This window comes from Crassostrea angulata, chromosome 3 (assembly GCF_025612915.1).
Source record: "Crassostrea angulata isolate pt1a10 chromosome 3, ASM2561291v2, whole genome shotgun sequence".
Lineage (NCBI taxonomy): Eukaryota > Metazoa > Mollusca > Bivalvia > Ostreida > Ostreidae > Magallana > Magallana angulata.
This window is the reverse complement of record NC_069113.1, coordinates 10,085,392-10,108,157: the sequence shown is the minus strand read 5'-3', so window position 1 is coordinate 10,108,157 and position 22,766 is coordinate 10,085,392. Positions and strand designations below refer to the sequence as shown.

Sequence of the window (22,766 nt, the reverse complement as noted above, 5' to 3'; positions counted from 1 at the left end):
CCACTTGATAAAAATCTTGTTTGAATGCTAGAATGTGCTGCTTGTTGTACACAAAACATACTCAAGAGATCAAAACAAATAAAACATTGGAATGTTTTTATTTCCATTTCAATATAAATATCAGTACTGTAACACTTAATTGATTGAGTGTATATAATCATGTTTATTGTTGTTAACGTTTTTGGTTGGTCAGAACATCTTGCTTTAGCTAATCGTATGTCTTGAAAATATAGTAATTGCCGAACTCTACATCTGGATGTTATGATGTATACTTATTAATTACAATGTATGTGTATCTTGGCCTGCTTATACAAGTGAAAGAAATTCTATATAAATTAGATATGTGTTCCTATTTTGATTTTATCCGTATTTGTGACATTAACGAAGTGAAATCTAAATTATTTAAATACTATGAAAACGAATGGAAATTGAAAACAAGGTCTCTACCTAAACTTAGGACATACGTAACGTTTAAACAAAACGTCCAATTAGAACCCTACGTAACGATGAACATAACCAAACAGGAACGGTCTTTGATGGCACAATTTAGATGTTGAATCCTTCCTCTCAGAGTCGAAATCGGTCGTTATCGAAATGAGCCTCTTCAAGAACGTTATTGTGGTCTGTGTAAAAGCAATTCAATTGATGATGAAAAACATTTTATTTTTCAATGTAAATTCCACGAAAATAATAGAAACTCTTTCTTTCATAGTATAAACTTAGATAAAAACCTAGATGAAACTGTCAACTTAAGTTAAATATCATTATGGACAAAAATCAAAGACAAACTGCCGAATATTTCAATTTGATTTATTCAGTTAGACAAAGTTATCTATGTATATTATTTAATCGTTCTTTAAGAAACTGTACATTTCCAAGCTCTTGGAAAATATCCAATGTTTGACCTTTATATAAGAAAGGCGACTCATCACAAATGTCGAATTATAGACCTGTTTCCTTATTAAGTTGTGTTTCTAAGATGATGGAACGAATTATTTTTACACATGTATATAACTTTTTTCATGATAATAATCTTTTTTATAAGTATCAAGCTGGATTTTTACCGGGTCACTCAACTGTTTATCAGCTAATAGAAACGTACGACCATATTTTAAGAGCAATTGATCAAGGTCAATCTTGTTGTATGATTTTTTGCGACTTGTCAAAAGCATTTGACCGCGTTTGGCATAAAGGTTTATTGTTTAAACTCCATACCTATGGTATTACTGGAAATCTCTTCAAATGGTTTAATAGTTACCTTGTAAATAGAAAGCAAAGGGTATCGAGAAGTGCTGTCGTCTAATAAGTCTATTAATGCCGGAGTGCCTCAAGGCTCTGTCCTTGGTCCATTGTTATTTCTTATTTATATAAACGATATAGCAGATAACATGTTAACATTTTGCAGACTTTTTGCAGATGATAATAGCCTTCAACATGCTGCAATCAATGTATACGATATGGAATCTTATCTTAATCGGGATCTTTTAACTTTAGAGGTTTGGTCTGAGAAATGGCTTTTGAATTTTAATCCTTCAAAAACTAAGGCTGTTTATTTTAGTAATAAACGTAACACAGTAAGCCCTACGTTAAATTTCAAGGATGCGATTTGGAATTCGTACCCACCCATAAACACTAAGGTTTATATTTTCTGAGGACCTTTCCTGGTCATCTTATATAAATTCTATTATAGCAAATGCTCAAAAGAAATTGGGATTAATGAAAAAACTTAAATTTAAACTCAATAGAAAATCACTGTCACTATTATATACTTCATTTATAAGGCCTCAGTTAGAATATGCATCTGATGTATGGGGTGGATGTTCTATTAATGATTCTGACAAATTAAAAAAAAACAGTTGATTGCAGCAAGAATTGTTACAAGTTTACCTATTTTTGCATCTCGGGAATCTCTTTACTTTGAAACAGGGTGGGAAACGCTTTATAGTAGAAGGAAAATATCCAGACTCTGTTCGCATTTTTAAGGAAAAAATACATGTTTCTATCAAAAATGAAAATGTACTTACATGTAGAACTAGACCTAATTTTTTTACATATGGGGATAGATTTTTGAATATCATTCATACTAAACTTCGTCACAATTGTGCACTAAATAATGATTTATTTCGATGTAATATTATCAACAGTCCACTCTGTTCGTGTGGTAAGATAGAAGATACGTACCATTATTTTTTCACATTTAATAAATATAAAGATGCTAGAAATGTTCTATTTAATGACGTTTTTCAAATTGTAAATCTTAACATTGTCAATACTCATGTTTTACTTTGGGGTGACAGTTCAATAAGTGACAATGAAAACAAGCATTTATTTACATTAGTTTATAATTTTATCAAAAATACTGAAAGATTTAACTGATCTTATATCTACAAGCACACCGTTGTTTATTATATACATGTCAATTGCATATATGTATACGTCCATTCTATCCACTGACCTTTATTTATGTTGTGTACACATATATTGTATTATATCTTTGTATTGGGAAAGGGCGGTCTAAGTTATGGAACTTGTGTCCAATCCCAATTGTATTTTTGTACAATAAAAATATGTTCAAATCAAATCAAAGTTATCTGTACAATTCAAAGTAAACTCATGCGCTCAATCAAATGTGTATACTATATTTTTATATTCTAAGATTTCAAAGTGACATATAGGTCCAATGGGCCGGGTGTAATTCGATTATGTACAACATTGTATTACACTCTACTTAATGACATACACATGTCACTATAATAAAATACCTACTTACTTACTTACTTACTTACCTATTTACTTACTTACTTACTTACCTACTTACTTACTTACCTACTTACTTACTTACCTACTTACTTACCTACTTACTTACCTACTTACCTACCTACTTACTTACTTACTTACCTACTTACTTACTTACTTACTTACTTACTATACAAAGAGGGCAAACAGTATATATACATGTAGCATTTTAAAATGGGCATTTATAAATAAACACCAGCGCTTAGCCCCGAGGTAACAATTCAGAGAATAGTTTATTTTCATCTGACATTGAGTTCTCTTTTTATGATTATACTCAACGCAATGCTTCATCGGCCTTAGCGTGTACTTTCATACTAGCTTTGCGATAAAGATGTTTAGATAAATCATACACATACTCTGATATGTCAATCTAAGGGCAATACTCAGGTGACCGCCAAGGCCTGTGGGCCTCTTGTTTCATTGATAATGAATGAGAAAAGTAAAAAAGTAAATTTGACCATTACTTAAACTTCAGAGAATTTCATCTGTTTTAGGAAAATAGTTTTCTTTAAATGATTTGGAGCGAAATCATGTGCTAAGCAATCAGGTATCTGTTGTAATGCGAGACGTCTGATATGAAGGTCTTAGTAAACGGGAGACTCTTAACTTACCAGACACACCACCACACGTGGCTGCTATAGTTGTTTGAGAAGACTTACGCATAGTGATTATTTTCTGCTATTTAGAATTTAAAATTCAAAATGGGACATTTAAAATACCGACACTTTTATTTATTACTGCATAGACCATGCAATGTATCTGATTGAGTCTAATTTAAATTATTGCATTTAAGTAAAGTGATTCAACTTGAGGGGGGAAATTATGTTTACCAATGTAAATTGACCGAAATTGTCCGTCACCCTTTAAGACTTCATCTTGAGAACTCAAGTTTAATATCATACTTCGAATAGTCATGAAACAAATTCTTGCCGTTTAGCAGCGACATTTTGTCCTTACGATACCGTAAATAGTCCATACATATACAAGTGAACAAGTACTATAGATATGTAATCTCACACTTTGAAAATGGTCACTATCTCTAAATCAGGATTTCGTTTACTCTTTAAATTAATACAGCTGATATGTTTACATTTAGAGTGTGACATAGTTTTAACAATATGACATATCAGTAGAAAATTTGTTGTACAAGGAAGGACACCGATACCAAAAATATCGATGATAAAAGTCCTCTATACTAAAAATATCGATGATAAAAGTCCTCTATAAGTTCCTTCTATTGTCAATACTCCATGGAACCCCCGTTACACCTCTATGAATCCCCCAATAGTTACGTCATCATCAAAACCACCTCCCCGATAACCTACACTATTTAACACCCATGTTGAGATGAAATATATCACGAAAATAATGAAAAATAACTAAATTTTAAATGATATGGAATCAGACATAGCTACATGTATTCTCATTAGTATATGATATAAATACAGCATTCAACACATAAATACAATTATAGTGTATTAAAAAAATTTTGTTATGCATAGACCAAGACAAACGATGTGCTAGGTTATTCCTTTTCAGTACAATTTCAATAAGTATTTTATTCGAATATACATGAATATACTGAATTGGATTGAACAGCAGGTACTCTCTGTTTTCAGGCCCCCTTGTTTCTGTGTAGCTTTTGTGTTCACGCATTATATCACACAGTTAAATGTGTAAATCCCATACATATATTTCATTGTATTAATGAATCATTTTACATGTGTACTGAGTATAACTTATCCTGCATATGTTCACAAGAGACAAAATATCAATGTGACACACAAAAGCTTTTCTGAAAAATTCAATACTGCATTCGTCAAATATTCATGTGACAGAATTATGTTTCATCAGTTGATTGCGTTCAGAATTGTATATGAGTGATTTTCAAGTATGGCTAAATTTTATTTTTACAAAAAGTAGCAAAAAAAAAATTCAATGCTATTAAAATAATTGTAAATAGAATGTTAATTTGAAACCCAAAAAAGTTAAGTTAAATTTTTCATAAATAATTATATATAATTATCTGCAGAATTTCACTCCTTAAATATGGAAACAAAAGAAATAATACAGTTAATTAAGTTTGGTCGATCGCGGTCATAGCATACATACACAAACCAACACTACACAGAAATGTAAATCAAAAGGTAATATTTATTTAACCCAATTTACAGTGTAGTATGTTTAGATGAGAGTGATTCCGACAAGAGGGCAATGCCACGCTGTGACCAGATGACTGTGTCCTGTTGTTATTGACCGTAACCAAGCAGTTTTAAAAAACATAATTATTCGATCGAAATCTGATTAGTAATAAAAAAAAAAAACTACAATAAAATTCCAAAAATTTATAATAATAAATACTCTTTTTCCAAATCACGGCTTGTATCAGACCTCGGACAATATCATCCCTCGGGCCTTCGGCCCTCGGGCTGATATTGGAGTCTTGGGCTGATACTGGCTGTGATATGGAAAAGGGTATGTATAATATTCTCTATATACACGGTTGCTTGAGTCGACGGTTCCTGGATCCGCTCTAATTATTGCAAAATTACAAGGATGTACGGGTAATTCAGGGTTAATATAGAGGACGAAACAATTAATTGAACGTCTTCGGCTGTTAAGGTAAGATCCCATTGAAAATGTTAACGGTATCTGGTCTACACCGACACCAGCCATCAAAACAATGTAACAACAAGTCATTTAATTATTATTTTTTTGGCATTCAGTCGATCTGAGGAGATTTTGCAACCAAGCGCATGACTCGGGTTGTGTATATTTTTAGTGCCAGATCGATCTCGGCATTTCGAAACACTCCGAAAATAACAGAGAGCTTCGGCGGGTATCCTGGATATTGCAGAATAGGTAGGGCACAGGGACCGAGACTCCGAGGAACTAAGGTGAGACAGGTGAGACGTGTTATGATTAGTAATTACGGAATGAAATTAACTTTTTACAGCATTTTACATATTTTGATATCTATTTTAAAGGGGACATATCCGCCATGGCTTTACCTATACAGGCGCAACCCGGACAAGGTATTTACCAATCTATAGTTTATATACTACATGTATATAAGGTTTAATCCGAGGATTTTGTAGCGAGGCAAATGCACCAATTGACAATTCTACCGGGAAAATTAGAGTTTGAGTATTACAAATTCAATTTTTAATTATAAAATGGGTATTTATGTAATTTAATCTGGTATAATATAAAGTTTTTCGAAATGTACACAATTAATGTAGAAATTTCAGCAAAGGTGTTTAAACTGAGCCATTTATGATAAAGGCAACACCCAGTGTTCGTAGATGCCGGTATTTTTAATTGAATCTGTAGTTGACTGAGCGTTGTGTTTTTCAGGGGGACAGTGGATGCAGTCGCCCCAGGGCATAACGGGAATTCCCCCGGGTCTGGAGTATATGAGCGCCCTGGACCAAATCATCGTGAAACAGAAGATTGAGATTTTGGAATGTAAGGAAGCATTTTGTTTACAGGCTGCTAATTGCCAATGTTTAATGCGATTATAGAGAAGGGTGACCTATTTTATTCCCCTAGTTCTAATCGAACCTTGAGACATTTAAACGAAGGAAAGCCATTGTCTGCTTTGTTTAAGATTTTTTGACAGATTAAAATGGGGTGTCCTGTTTTTCTTACTACATAACTATATATAGTTAGAATTGTCTTTTTAGTGAGAACATTTTCGACAGGTGAACAATTATGAAATTACCAATATTTAAGAAATATCCTGGGAACGCAGATATTTGCATTATATTCAATCTTTACCTTTATTTACATAGTTTTATTTAAATATTTACTTTATCAAAATTCATTGGTCCATTAGACGATTGTAGCCTAGTATATGAAGTAATTGTCAACAATATGTCTGACATTTATTTTTTTTACTGTTGTTTTCTAGTGCTCACCGGTTGTGAAATGAGAAACAAATATGATGTTCTAAACAGCGTGGGACAGCAATGCTATTATGCAGAGGAAGGTTAGTTTAATCACACAATCTGGTTCCGCTAAAAATGTGGAAGAAAGTGTTTTGTTGACCTGTCTATAACTATATATAACTTTACATGCATTAATACATCATATATACACGTTGCATATTAACCCTATCCCACCCCTCAAAAACAAACTTTTTGATAATTTTCTTTAACTATGATGGAAACATTTTCCTGTCTAACAAACCAAGAGGAAGGCCATCATCTTTAAATTCTAAAACCATGCGATCGAAATCATATTAAAAGAGTCATAAAAGCAACAGCTAAAAATATGATTTTTTTTCTCCCAAACAAAACGAATTTTGATATGCAAGGAAGACGTATCTTTACCTGGTTTAGGAGGCTACATGTGTATGTTGTCCTCGGCCTGTCGCTTGTCTCTCTTCAGTTGGTTTGAACATATTCTATTTGGTATAGATTATACAATAGGATCAGGCACAAGTCATGTAAAACGCCCTCTCCTGTGAAAGTTTGACACAAAATTTACACCATTATGGAAAAAATGACAATATCAAAGGTTATAATATAATGCCATCCATGAAGTTATACTAAAATAGATAAAGATCGAGAAAAAGAAAAAAAAGTATTAAGTTTTTTTTTCATTATTTCTTCAGTAGTACAGTGGGCAAAAGTATTTGTAATATAGTTTATGATACTTGAGATAAAAAAAAATTGGATTGCCTTCCAGAACATTAAATGGATGCATCCTGGACATGGACGATAAGACTCCACACCTAATAGGAAATCCCCTTATCTTTTATCACACTTGAAGACGGATGGTCATGACATAACTTATAGAACCTCCAGCCCAGCTCCCAGGAAAATTTTCAGGATCCGCACATGTGTCATGTACATGTATTTGTAATTGAGATGATAACAGTCTTTTCTCTGTTTACAGAATCGGAATTTTGTAACAGAATTTGTTGTGGTCCGATGAGGGAATACATCATGCACATAACCGACAATTCACAACAGGTTAATTTTATATAAAATATATAAAAATCAACACATACATTTAATATACTGTATAGTTTTAACCCTGTATTGAATTTGTAAACTCGTGTGATGGTTCAGCTCTCATTACATTCATTATTATTTTCCACATTTGTTAAATTTGTACACAAACTAATTCAGGAAGTAATGAGAATCAGCCATGACTTTGTCTGTTGCGTGGGTTGTTGTTGGTGTGCCACGGATTCTTCCTGCGGCTATGAGGTCAAAATCGAGGCTCCAGTTGGAAACATCATTGGCTATGCCAAACAACAGTATGTCACCTTAAGATGAAAAAATGACCAATATTACCAAATAAAAAAAATGATGCTCATCTTTCCCAGTGTAATAACTTTACATTGCTTTGACCATTTACGATAGGTCTTCGAAGTGGAAACCCCACATAAGAGTTTTTGACGCTAACCGCCAGCCGATGTACGTGGTGAGGGGACCCTGCTGTTGGGGCTGTCAGAACTGCTTCTGTACGGACGACATCGACTTCCCCGTAAGTGCTGGCCGCGCTTTGGGGGCGTGGTGGTGTTGTTCAAGATTTAAACGAATCTTGTAATGTTTATAAAAATTAACGTTGACTTATTAAATGTGTATGATTATTTATTTTAATGTTTAATTTATTGGTAAAAAATTATACTTGCATTGGTAATCATTGGTGATGTTTTGAACTGGTGGCCAGCATTGACTCATTCTGTTGGCTTTCTTTTCATAAACAGATAACAGACTTGACTGAGCAGAACGTACTGGGCCGGATGTTCAAACGCTGGGCCGGATGTGGGCGTGAAATGTTCACAGACGCCGACACTTTCGGTGTCACCTGTAAGTGTTGACAAAAATCTATATTGTCGGTTAATTCCCGCTAGATCTCTACAACAAACAGGGAAATGTGCATAGCAACCTTTGTTTGTCTATGTTAACCTGCAATTTACAGAATGAAGTCTATCGGGATAAAGAATGGGTGTTCAGAATTTGGATTGTGTAGTTTTTAACGCGTTGTTCGGATTCAAAAAATATCCATTCATAAATGTGGCATGTAATAAAAACGTTGCACTAGTACTATTATGCTCAATATCTTGTTGTTCAAATTTTTAAAAAAAACTTTTACGCATTCCTTTTCTTAGAAGACATGGTTTTTTAATAGGAATTGCACGTGTTCAAAAAGGAATTACCGGTATATAATTTCGAAAAAGAATAACAAGTCAAGTATAATAATGCAACGTTTTACATATTAAATGTAGTTACATTAAATATGTTTCTATACAACCACTTATAAAGTACTTTTCAAATCTAAATTAACAATCATTATTCCATTTTTAAAACACATCTAATGATTTCAACAAAGGAATATATCGTGGAAGATTATATTAAATACTTTAAAAGTATCCCGATCTAATGTGGATTCTAAATTGTTCAAACAGCATGAACCCTTCCTTGGACAACGGGGAGATGGCTGTTGAGATGTAGCTCTACAGTTGGATGTAGAGCTACAGTTCCTCATATACAAATAAAACTGAAAATTTACAGCACTCAAAATGTGCGTTGTATGTAGTAATGGATGTACCGAAACGAAAGACGGATCAAGGGTACAGAATACCTATAAACTAACCACACTACTTCACTCTATGTACCCGGAACCGGCGTAGGTGTTTCGAAACATTTCAAGACATGTCCTTAGATTCTTTCATTATCAAACATTGATACAATTGGTTTAAGAAATTGCCATACAATTTACATGCCACATTTACGAATGGATATTTTTTTTAATCCGAACAACGCGTTAAAAACTACACAATCCAAATTCTTTCATTATCAAACATTGATACAATTGGTTTAAGAAATTGCCATTGGGTCCAAACTTGTCTATAGGCGCAGTAGGTTGCAGGTTTTCTGCATGTAAGGAACTGAAGCTCTACAAAATGTCAACCCGAATTTTCCCGTACAAAAAACAGTTCATAGAGGTCTTAGTTTAGTTTAACCAAAAAAAATTCATCAGGAATTAACTAACCATTAGAATTAAGACTAGCATATACATAAAGATTGAAATTAATAAATCTTGAAAATGATTAATGTCTAGCATTTAAAATTTGTTTTCGACACTTTTAAGCTTACGGATAGTTGATTAATGAATTAAAAAAGGGTTTAATTTCAATACTTTCCAGTTCCGGCAGACATGGCTATCACAAGCAAAGCCCTATTGTTTGGAACACTCTTTTTAGTGGTATGTATACAATAAAAGGTTCATTTAATATTACATGTACAAAAAAATCAAAGTTGTGAGTTTTTGAATTAAACGCATTTATAAATCAATAGACTATTTTCAAAGATTATTTTTTTACGTAATTTTCCTTTCCTTATTAAAGGATTTCCTTTATTACGAACAACAAAAGAACAACAACAACAACTAAAGGAGAAAAAAGAGATACAGGAGACAAGCAGGAATTATCAGCAAAGACATTACTATATTCGAAGATATTAAGTAACAATCGACTTAACTTTTCATGTACTATAGTAGTGTAATTAGAACATGTTTTATTTTTATACAGTGTACAAGAATATGGAGAAATTGTATTTACATTTCCTGTGATAGTATTGGTACAATTATTTTTAAGGTTTATCAACGTGTATCTGTATGTTACTTTGGATCTGATGACGTTTTTTTTTCATTGTTTTTAATACATTCCAACTTAGTTTATACTTTTTTTGTGAAAATATTCACTCAATTTATCTAAAAGACATTTTCCTCATATCTCAGTGATATCTGAAGGTAATATAGCCCGTGCCAGTTTTTACCGTGATTGTATGCATGAGTGAATTGTAGAGTTTATTTTATTAAAAATGAAAATGTATATAAAACAACTGTTGTTATGTTTTTCAATAGCGATCATCATAAAACTCTACATGTATGTGCACAATCTTTATTTTACCTTAAACTTATAATTAGTGTAAAATGCACGACATGTCTTGTTGATCAAATTAAAATTGAACTTGTAAAATGCTTTAGCGTATCTTGGAGGAGCAGTTTTAAATTGTATGAAGCGTAACGCAGAGGAGCGGTTTAACAGGTCTAATTTTTATAAGACCGGTGTCTTGTCGGAGTCTATTGATGTTGTTTGGCGTCACATCGAGCATGGGGCCGACTGTTAACCATTGCAGAGTTTGTTTATTTTATTTTAGCCGTTTCTGGTTTTGTGTCAATTTCCTTTTACTTTTAAGTACATGTCGGGATTTGTATTTTCATAACATAGATTTACAGATGTGGGTTGATATAATATACATGTCAACACGTGACACATGCATTTGACAATGTTTGAAATATATGTTTGTTAATTAAGTTACAATAAAAAATGTAATATATAAAAAGATTATAACTGCAATCAAGATCGATTTCTCAGGTCATATTCATTTAAAGTTATTTTCCTACGAATATTTTTGTTCTTCTGATTGAATAATAAGTCCTTGGTGATATATTATCTTATACTTAACAATGTACAACTCAATAACAACTCAATGTACCAATATTTATAACAGAATATCGAAGAATTGTGCAATCAATCAATGCTCCGGGTTTTTTAAATAAAAAAAATTATGTAGTTTTTTGGGGTTTTTTTTTTGGGGGGGGGGTTGCGCGTGTAAATATAGGAAACCTGCAAAATAACGATTACAAGTGGTTGACAGCGATATGTAAAAATTGGTTCGTGATCAAACATTAAATCACGTAACCAACCAAGTTGATATCACAGTGAACATGTATTACATATTATCTATTTTAGATTCATTATATCATATCAAGGTTCACATTGTTTACTCTTCCTCTTCATACAAGTTAAAATCAAACCTATATATACTAGTATCTCTTTTTACATGTACATATTATTCTGCAATTTTTAGACACACTCACAAATCCTCTCTCTTAAACAGTACCCAAAGCAAATATTTTAACCATACTTATAAAATTCACGGGTTTTTTTTCTATGTTTTTTCATTGTTGCTGCAATCAGTAATACAGAATAAACTTACCTAGAAATAAGTTCTTCAATATCACAATGTTTAAATTTGTTAAATAGGACAATATAGGCAACTCAACTCTCTTAATCGGAATAAGGAATGGACAACCATTCAAAGCATTTGGGGATTGAAATCAAAAAAACAATTTAAACCAAGAACCAATATTGATTGTATTATAACTTCGCCAATGCCCTCGGGTACGCCTCGGCAATTTATACCTGTTTTTCTTGACTAACCACGTCTTCAGCGTATGTTAAAAGTAGATCAGAGTTCCTTCAGAATGACTATATAGATAGGAAGTGCATTCATTCAATGAACAACAAATTAATTACATGTACTTTTTTATTATTAATTTGTTGATTCAACATTTAACACCAAAATAAATGATAAAATATATGATGAGCAATTATAAGCGTTGGTGTGAATATGACACATGTGCAAAATTATGGATCCTGTCCTTTACCAAGTTATTTTTTTAAAGGCATTCAGCGGTAATCGTATATAAACAACATTTACGAAAGTGTTGTAAATTTCGGCACTTTTTTATGTATTGCACTGAGCCATTTCTGTGCTAGTATTTAAAAGTAGGTCAAATTAATAATTACTGCAACAAAATGTAAAACTAAAACAACCAATTAATGCGTGTCTGAACTATATAGCTTTAGTTCTGCGGCTTTCCCCCCTTTGACATTAACACTGTTCACATTTAATTGAGTGGGGAGTTCACTTATTACCCATGCTTATCAATAAAACAAAGGAGGAAGCAATGAAGGAAGCAATCACTGACCATAGTGGCCAGGTGTGCTTGACTACACATGGAAATAAGTATTCAACTCATTATTGACCTGTTAGCAAAACCAGGACACCGGTAGATCAACAAATAAGTACTCCACATCCAGTGGACATTTAACCTATGCATAAACCGCTATTGAATTAAGCAGCTTAAATCAAAAGACGCCTCGGACTTTCAATTATACAAAACGAAATTTCAAAATGTTGTTTTGCCAACCAACCCAAACAGAACCTAAACACAAGCAGTAATTGATTAGGCCATTTTATAGTTTCGAGTGGCTAAACTCAGGGCGCCTGAACCAACAATTTAGGGTAGGTGTTTCTAATTTATGATGCTATAATATATTTTTCATGTGTAGAAAAAAGTAAACATTGATAAAGTTAATATTTAGATATTGCATTTATCGGGTATTTAAACTATATTAAGCTCATATATACCCGGTATAATAAACAATAATGTCCTTCAGACTCAGGCCTGCTTCGAGTTACTTTGTATAACTATTTATGCATTTGCTGTATTTCTATTTTGAAAGGGGAAGTAAAAATATGACATAAAAAGCGCCAAACTTTCAAATATTTCGCTAAATTACAAAATTTTGTTACACATTTATATATGTTGGTGGTTTTAAAAACCAAGTGCACTCTATTTACTGGTAATTCTTAAACTCGAATTAATTCGTTTCATCGGATCAATTTTTGATCGATTACTAGCGAACTCTGGTTATGACCATGTTTCTCCCATTATTACAAATAAATCAAATTACAATGTCACATTGTGTACTGTTATACATGTATACACTGACAGTAATTCTATAATACAATTACCTACAATTCTATTAAACTATGAGACCTTGAATGAAAATTAATTTTTGTAAAATTTAATGTACATTGTGTTCCATGTTCTTTTTATTATCTGTCGGGATTTTGGAACAAGAAAAATCTTACAAAACAAAGAATCAAAATTTTGTCTGGGTGTTTCATCACTAGTTAGCAGTACAAAGAAAAAGAACTATTGCGAAAGAGCGATACAAAGATCGATAATGGGAGAAATCTGGACATCATATAACTCGATACAAGGCACATGTATGTCCAGACCGTATGGTGTTCCAATGGGGCCACTTCGACCTTCGCACTTTCGCCTTTAGGTCGAGGTGCGAGAGTGCGAAGTTGCGAAGGCGAAAGTGCGAGAGTGCTACGGCGAAGGAGCGAAAGTGCGAAGATGCGACGGCGAAGCGCGAAGATGCGAAGGCGAAAGTGCGAAGTTACAAAGGCGAAGAAGCGATACTACTATCGCTCCTTCGCACTTTCGCCTTCGCCTTTTTATAATTGTGGAGCTCTCTATCGTAAAAAGACATCTGAGGCAGACGATGAACTTTTTAGAATTTATTGACAACAGCCTGCGCAGATCCATAACTTTTTCTTGGAGGGGGGGAGGGGGTCGATGGATAACTATATTTGTCGAAGGGGGGGGGGGGGGGTCCGAGACATATTTTGGAGATTTTAGTATATATAATTAATAAAATTAAATTTTTCCGGGGGATAGGATCCGGACCCCCCCCCCCCCTTTACTGCATGTGTGAAGTTATTTATATTGAATTTTTCGGGTGGCAGACCCCCTCTCCCCTTCTTGATCCATACATGAACAAGGAGTGTCGCATTATGAAATTAGAATGCTACTGTGTTTGATCAACGGTAAACAGACAGCTGGTAAGTGATAGGAGTCTTGAAGTGCATATGTACATGTATACATTATGGCGGACATTACATTTTATATGGAGTATATAATGATTAGGCATAGCCAGCTCTCGTAAACATATATGTCACATATGCACATTAAAATATTTATAAACATTCATAGTAAGCACAACGGCCTAGCGCATGCGTACCAATAATATCATGGATTAATCGGAAAACCTTGGCAAGTGCGGTGCCTGCATCAAATTCTATGTAATCGACCGAGACTTTCTGAATGCTATCAAAAAAGGCGAAGGCGAAAGTGTGAAGTTGCGAAGGCGAGAGTGCAAAGTTGCGAAGGCAAAGGAGCGATAGTAGTATTGCTCCTTCGCCTTCGCACCTTCGCACTTTCGCCATCGCATCTTCGGGCTTCGTCGTCGCATCTTCGCACTTTCGCTCCTTCGCCGTCGCACTCTCGCACCTTCGCCTTCGCAACTTTGCATTCTCGCATCTTCGACCTAAAGGCGAAAGTGCGAAGGTCGAAGTGGCCCCATAGGAACACCATAAGACCGTGATATCGTACAATGTATCAACCTATTCATGCATGTGTTGACCTATCTACATTACATGAAAACATTTCTTTCTGATTTTGATTTGGCCTTAGATCGCATACGTTATGTATGACTGCCCAAATCGAAATGGATATTTTAAAAATTGAAACAAGATATTGTTCTTTTAATAATACAATGTACCACTTACAATACAGTACAGAAATGTACAATAAAGAACAGTACATTACTGTACAGAACATTGGAGTACAATGCAGAACAGTACAATAAATGTACAATATAGATAAGTACATTGTGGTACAGTACAGTAATGTACAATATAGAACTGTATGTTACAGTACAATACAGTACAGAATAGTACATTACTGTACAGAACACTGGAGTACAATGCAGGACACTTGTAGATCAGTACATTACAGTAAGTACAGTAATATACAATATAGAACTGAATGTTACGGTACAGTACAGTACATTACGGACGCACAGTACAGTAAAGAACAGTGTAGAATAATACATTACGCGTACAGTACAGTACAGAACAGTACATTACATACAATGCAGTAATATATAATATTGAACAGTTCATTACGTATTGTACAGTAATGAACAGTACATTACGTTCAGTACAATAATGTACAGTATATTACGTACAGTAGAGTATGGAACTGTACATTTCGGTACAGTACAATAATATACAGAATAGAATAGAACAGTACATTACGTACAGTACAGCATGGTACAGTCCACTAATGTACAGAGCAGAGCAGTCCATTACGACACAGTACAGAAAGGTACAGTACAGTAAGTTACAATAAAAAACTAGCACATTAGTACAAAACTGTACAGCACATAACAGTATATTTAATTGTCTATATCCGAATAGTCCAGTACAATTGTATACAAAGTATTTATTTGTTTATTTTTCTGTCTTAGAGATCAAAATTGCGAAATGGCCAGCCAACAGCCGATCCAGAACCAGCCCAACCAAGGTCAGTAAGCTACCATTTCTATAAAAGGAATAATATGCTGTTTTTATAAAACACAAAAGTTAAGATTCAAGAAATCTTCACATGATTGCACAATAAATTATTGTATTTCTTTAAACCCGCCTTTTCATAGATCTTAAATTTAATCTTAAAATTGCTGAAAATTTTATAAATGCAGTATATAAGTACTAAGGAAATTATGCGGTTATCATTACGACCGCGATGTGATCAAACCTATCAGAAAAATATTCGGGTTTTATTGGATTTGACCACGCTCGAGCCATATATAATGATCAGCTCATAATAGTAAAAAATGATTCCGGTACACAACAAATTTCTTAATGGTGATTTATGTTGGATATGAAGAACACCAATGAAACCCTTCCATATTTTTTCAGATTTTTAAAATCTTCAAAATAAGTCTGTAGCTGCGCAGTTTGACAGCTGTTTTAAGATATTAAAAGAGCATTGTTCTGTTTTTGTATGAATACTTTTCAAACAAAATGACATGTAGGATTTCTTATTTATTGCTTTTGTATTTTTTAGAGACAGTTTTTGGCCAGTTTCGGGCAGAAACAAGCCAGTTCAAGAAATGTTTACAGTCTAATCCACAAATGTACAAGATGGCCGCGCACTAACTGGATTATTATTTTCTGCAATGATCATTACCTTCAGAACCCGCATGAATCACTAAGGAAAGCAAGCATTAAGAAAAACGATGCTTTTATCAATGTTGAATTAAAGTAAACTGTTTGTTCTCAACACGCATTACAATTCAATTAATCTCAAACGTGGATCTAGGGAGATGGGGTCTGGGAGCCCCCCCCCCCCTGAAAAATTCAAATTTCTTGAAATTAATATAGAAGAATTACCAAAAATATGCTTCAGACCCTCCCTATCCCCCCTACCCCCCCCCCCCCCCCCCACCCCACCGGTAGAACAAATACTGGATCCGCGCACATGCTATCTGTACGGGATATTTTTTTGTTTTTTGAGGATAATCATAAAAATGTTGGTGCCATTCTAAGCTTGCTAATTTATTAAGTATAATTAAGTTGGTGCTCCTATCCTATTGATCTTCTTACATGTACATGATTTGTCTATTACAGGGGTTGAGTGGATGAGCGCCCCACAGGCTGTCACTGGCGCACCCCCGGGGCTGGAATATCTGGGAGCACTTGACCAGATCATTGTAAAGCAAAGGGTGGAATTACTGGAAAGTACGTGTTTATTGATAGAAATGAACGGCATACACTTGTTTTTACCTGGTTACACGAGCAACAATGATAGTTTCCTAAACTGTTGTGCTAAAAATTATTAATTGCGATAAAGATAAACACAAAAAACCCACAAAAACAAAAAAGCAAATTGAAAAAACAACCTGCAACGCATGTATTTCATATCGCTTTTTCCAGAATCTTGATTTTATTGCACCACCTTAATGGCATGTGGTATGATGTAATATCAGAGACATGAAATGAAAATTGTTAAGCCTAACTAGTTTTTAATTTACTCCTACCACACTGCAGATGGGATTTGCAGTTGCTTTCGTATATTGTCTTTATCCTTTTAATGCATGATTATCGTTTTCTGTAGAAACTACAAAGGAAATGTAACATGTTTTATACATTGTTATAACTCGATAATAAGCATTTTGCAATTCTTTTTTTTTTTCAGTGCTTAGTGGATATGAAACACAGAATAAATACGATGTCAAGAACAGCATGGGTCAACAGTGCTACTTTGCTCAAGAAGGTAAGTTAGGGAAGCATTTCAGGTCAAGAAGATACTGTATATACATCCACTGACTACTGCGTACAGGGTTATTTTCGCCCCTTGTAATTTTAGCTCTTCTACACTTGCAAATAATTTTGCCATGCATTGAATTCGCCGCAGTCTTAAATTTGCCCACTGACAACGAACGCGAAAAGGGGCGAAAATAAAACAGGGGCGAATATTTCACCGTATACAGTATATGCTTTCATAGGACTGTAACGACAATAAGACGTATCTCTCTAGGTAGAGCCAGTAGCACTGCATGATATGACTAAATAATAAAAATTGTCAAAGGTCAAAATGTGGTTAAACCCGTTAAAACTGAATCGAGCTAAAATTATTACAAAATCTCAAGTTATAAGTCCTGAAATCTATGCCCCATGGGATATAGAAAATGGAGTCGCATCCAATTACCACTTGGCTAAAAGTTCGAATAACCCCCGACTAGTATGTAAAGAGTTTGTAAGCGATAGAATCAAATCAAATCAGTTTATTGACAAATTAGGGACCCCTGAGGGGCAACAGGTTTATTGGACAACTATTTAAATAAACAATATGGATTATACTAAATAAGACTTAGTTTTGATGACACCGCTCTGATTTTCTTCTTTTACCAGAGTCCGACTGTTGCAGCCGACAAGTCTGTGGACCAAACAGGCCTTACGTCATACACATCACTGACAACAACGGACAGGTCAGAACGCCATATTTTTTTAAATGATTATTCATATTATTGATAATTCATAATTGCAGTATATTTAGTTTAAGTTTGCAATATACGGAACAGAATGTGGTAGTTTGAGATATCCTGATACCCAAACTACAACTTTTTATAGGGGCTTTCAACGAATCAGTGAATAGTTATAGTGGATGTCAAATATATGTGGGGCGTAGTGTGGTGGTCATACTCCTTCCCAAGCCACCATTGCCACTATTGTACAGTTATATATATAGCCTTCTTCATATCAAACTGCAGCTGCAGATTCAAATTACGAATGACTTAACCTGTTTGCAGGAGGTGATGAGTGTCCGCCATGAATTCGTCTGCTGCACGGGTTGTTGCTGGTGTGCCACCAACTCTTCCTGTGGATACGAGGTCGCAATCGAGGCTCCAGTTGGGAACATTATTGGCTATGCCAAGCAACAGTAAGCGCTTTCGCAGCTTTCGCGTTTGAAAACAGATATGGCGTCTGACAAACCTGAGTGCAGTTTTAGTATATTTTCTGGAAATCATTGAGTATGTAATCTTGTGAATAAAGTTTCAGAAAACAAAGATCGTGGATATATACTTGCAATGCTAGGGCCTTTTGTTTCTGTTAATATAATCTTAAATGTCAAAAATGACAGATATATTTCAAAATCTTTGTCAAGGTTTAATAAATAATGATGGTTGAATTTGTCAACCAGACAAAAATACCGAGGTCATTTCTTAATGTGGCCATGATGGTCATACTGAGTAATGGAGTTTGTTGCTTTGGTGAGTATATAGTGAAGATGGTGACTATTTAGTACTTTGGTTTGCAGTACCTCGGCCTGGAAACCCCACATCCGCGTTTTGGACGCCAACCGACAGGAGATGTTCGTACTGAGAGGACCGTGCTGCTGGGGGTGTCAGAACGTGTACTGCACGGACGACATCGAATTCTCGGTGAGATGCACGTGCACGTGTTATTTGGCCACCTATACTCACCTGTTTCTGAAATTAATCAAGATTTACGCCTTAAGTATATTTAAAGTTTCAATATGTCGAATCCTGAGGCAATCTGTTTTCTGAACGAAAGTTTAAGAAAGGACGTGTAACGTCTAATTGTAAGAAGCATGATGTATATTTCTACTCAAACTGGTGTCAAAAATTTTACTCCATATACTCCACATATACATGTATCTTTAAGACTGTCCAATATTTTTCATACAGAATTAATTGTAATCGACATAATTATGTTGTATTCAAACATTGCCATTTGCCGATTTACATGAAAGAGTTAAATTCTAAAGGATGCAAGTTCTTCTTAGACTTTAGGCAACGTATTTTTGCGTAAACAGGTTACAGATCAAGCAGAAGATAAATATTTGGGCCGGATGTTCAAACGCTGGGCCGGATGTGGACGTGAAACGTTTACGGACGCAGACACGTTCGGTGTCACCTGTAAGGAGACCATTTTGCTTTTTGTCTGTTCTTATCAAGTACAAAATTTCATGAATGATATTTGACGGTTACTGCTTTAAAAATTCTTATGTTAAAAAATTCTTTAAAAATAGTTCTAAACAAGCTCAGATAACGGACAAAGCAACTTTTTTTATATTATTTCACAACTCATACTTCTTTAACCATCTCCGGTATCCATTGTTTAATGCAGGTCAGTGGTCAGTATTCATAACCCTGATCAAAATAAAACTTTCCACTATTTCCTTTATTTCTCAAGGTTTGGTGGTGGAAGGTTTGATTTTAATCAGACTGTGCCATTATAATTGGCAATTTTACCTGTTTTTCTACCTTTGAACAGTTCCTTTGGACATGCCTGTACCAGCCAAGGCTTTGCTGTTTGGCGCTGTTTTCCTTGTGGTGAGTTGGAAAATAATCTAATTAACGGGTCATTGCATATGTACCAGTCCTTGCATTTTTTCTAAACAACTATTCTCCTTTTCTTTTCCAGGACTTCATGTATTTTGAAAGAGCAAAGCACAGTTACTAATTAGAATGAACATATCTACATCACTATTCTAACGGAAATTGAAACCCTGCGCCTACATGTTGAAGAAAGACTAGCGCAACTGAATACTCATTAAACCTCTATTGATTGCCATTCCTTTACTTCTAGTATTTATTAACTCAGAATGTTTTCATGGACCAGGCGAAAGATGACACGTTCGCTGCAAGACATGCTTTTTAGCTCACCGAGCTGAAAGCTCAAGTGAGCTATTCTGATCATATTTTGTCTGTCGTCCGTCTGTCTGTCTGTCTGTCTGTCCGTCCGTCTGTCCGTCTGTCTGTAAACTTTTCACATTTTCAACATCTTCTCAAGAACAACTGGGCCAATTTCAACCAAACTTGGCACAAAGCATCCTTAGCCTAAGGGGATTTAAATTTGTGAAAATTAAGGATCACGCCCTTTTGCAAAGGGAGATAATTAAGAATTTATGAAAATTTTCGAGAAATTTTCAAAAATCTTCTTCTCATGAACCATAAGACCAGGAAAGCTGAAACTTGTGTGGAAGCATCATCTGGTAGTGTAGATTCTAATTTGTGAAAATCATGACCCCCGGGGGTAGGGTGGGGCCACAATGGGGGGTCGAAGTTTTACATAGGAATATACAGAGTAAATCTTTGAAAATCTACTTCTCATGAACCATAAGACCAGGAAAGCTGAAACTTGTGTGGAAGCATCATCTGGTAGTGTAGATTCTAATTTGTGAAAATCATGACCCCCGGGGGTAGGGTGGGGCCACAATGGGGGGTCGAAGTTTTACATAGGAATATACAGAGTAAATCTTTGAAAATCTTCTTCTCATGAACCATAAGACCAGGAAAGCTGAAACTTGTGTGGAAGCATCCTCAGGTAGTGTAAATTCTAATTTGTGAAAATCATGACCCCCGAGGGTAGGGTGGGGCCACAATGGGGGGTCGAAATTTAACATAGGAATATATAGGGTAAATCTTTAAAAATCTTCTTCTCATGAACCATAAGACCAGGAAAGCTGAAACTTGTGTGGAAGCATCCTCAGGTAGTGTAAATTCTAATTTGTGAAAATCATAACCCCCGGGGTAGGGTGGGGCCACAATTGGGGGTCGAAATTTAACATAGGAATATATAGAGTAAATCTTTAAAAATCTTCTTCTCATGAACCATAAGACCAGGAAAGCTGAAACTTGTGTGGAAGCATCCTCAGGTAGTGTAATTTACAGTTGTGAAAATCATGACCCCCGGGGGTAGGGTTGGGCCACAATGGGGTGTCGAAGTTTAACATAAGAATATATAAAGTGAATCTTTAAAAATCTTCCTTTCAGAAACTAATCAGCCAGGAAAGCTGAAACTTGTGTGGAAGCATCCTCAGGTAGTGTAAATTCATAGTTGTGAAATTCATGATCCTCAGGGGTAGGGTGGGGCCACAATGAGGTGTCGAAGTTTTATTACATAGGAATATATAGAGTAAATCTTTTAAAATCTTCTTCTCAGAAACTAATCAGCCAGGAAAGCTGACACTTGTGTGGAAGCATCCTCAGGTAGTGTAGATTCAAAGTTGTGAAAATCATGACCCCCATGGGTAGGGTGGGGCCACAATGGGGGATCGAAGTTTTACATAGGAATATATAGAGTAAATCTTTAAAAATCTTCTTCTCAGAAACTAATCAGCCAGTAAAGCTGAAACTTGTGTGGAAGCATCATCAGGTAGTGTAGATTCATAGTTGTGAAAATCATGACCCCCGGGGGTAGGGTGGGGCCACAATGGAAGGTCAAAGTTTTACATAGGAATATATATGGTAAGTCTTTAAAAATCTTCTTCTCAGAAACTAATCAGCTAGGAAAGCTTAAACTTGTGTGGAAGCGTCCTCAGGTAGTGTAAATTCAAAGTTGTGAAAATCATGATCCCCAGGGGTAGGGTGGGGCCACAATGGGGGTTCAAAGTTTAACAAAGGAATATATATGGTAAATCTTTAAAAATCTTCTTCTCAGAAACTAATCAGCCAGATGATTCTTTATAATTGTTAAGACTTTGGCCCCAGGACAATTCTTTGGCCTCACAAGAAGGTTCAGAGTTTATGTACGTTTATATCCCATATATAAACAATTGTTAAGGATCTTTTTGAGAACTGCAATACTCAACATATGATATGACTATAAAATCGTCCTGTTAGAAAAGGGACTAATGATTATAAACATAAGAATATCCAGGGGAAAATGGATTTTATTTATACAGGATCAACATGTATTATTGTACATTGTCCAGATAGTTTGTATTATGACTCCATTAAGCTGATTTTATCATACCTATTGTTCCTCAGGTGAGCGATGTGGCCCATGGGCCTCTCGTTTCATAAATTATAAGAAACAAGTTTTACTCACCATTTACCTTGTTAATATATTATTTTTGAAATAAAGTAGGATCTCTATTGTCTCTATTCTCTTATTATTATTTCTTCATCCAAGGGCAGTGAGCGCCAA

The 22,766-nt window shown here is 34.8% G+C and overlaps 2 protein-coding genes across 5 annotated transcripts; both read left to right on the top strand.

Annotated features, from left to right (window-relative positions):
- The first annotated feature begins 5,364 nt into the window (after positions 1–5,364).
- Positions 5,365–11,396, top strand: LOC128178144 (phospholipid scramblase 1-like). Of its 4 annotated transcripts, none has more exons than XM_052845176.1 (11): positions 5,365–5,418; positions 5,579–5,702; positions 5,784–5,831; positions 6,154–6,264; positions 6,710–6,787; positions 7,699–7,775; positions 7,935–8,065; positions 8,172–8,295; positions 8,519–8,621; positions 9,962–10,020; positions 10,163–11,396. In XM_052845176.1, exons 3-11 carry the CDS (start codon positions 5,798–5,800, stop codon positions 10,205–10,207), a joined length of 762 nt encoding a protein of 253 aa, XP_052701136.1. In that variant the 5' UTR covers positions 5,365–5,418; positions 5,579–5,702; positions 5,784–5,797; the 3' UTR covers positions 10,208–11,396. The 4 variants fall into 4 exon arrangements, with proteins under 4 accessions (XP_052701136.1, XP_052701135.1, XP_052701137.1 ...); XM_052845175.1 differs by having other exon boundaries at positions 5,366–5,418; positions 5,579–5,693; XM_052845177.1 differs by lacking the exon at positions 5,365–5,418 and having other exon boundaries at positions 5,540–5,693.
- Positions 11,397–12,701: 1,305 nt separating this feature from the next.
- Positions 12,702–20,408, top strand: LOC128175027 (phospholipid scramblase 1-like). Its single transcript, XM_052840401.1, has 10 exons — positions 12,702–12,911; positions 15,776–15,831; positions 16,938–17,048; positions 17,506–17,583; positions 18,222–18,298; positions 18,620–18,750; positions 19,129–19,252; positions 19,648–19,750; positions 20,109–20,167; positions 20,259–20,408. Exons 2-10 carry the CDS (start codon positions 15,792–15,794, stop codon positions 20,295–20,297), a joined length of 762 nt encoding a protein of 253 aa, XP_052696361.1. The 5' UTR covers positions 12,702–12,911; positions 15,776–15,791; the 3' UTR covers positions 20,298–20,408.
- Positions 20,409–22,766: the final 2,358 nt, after the last annotated feature.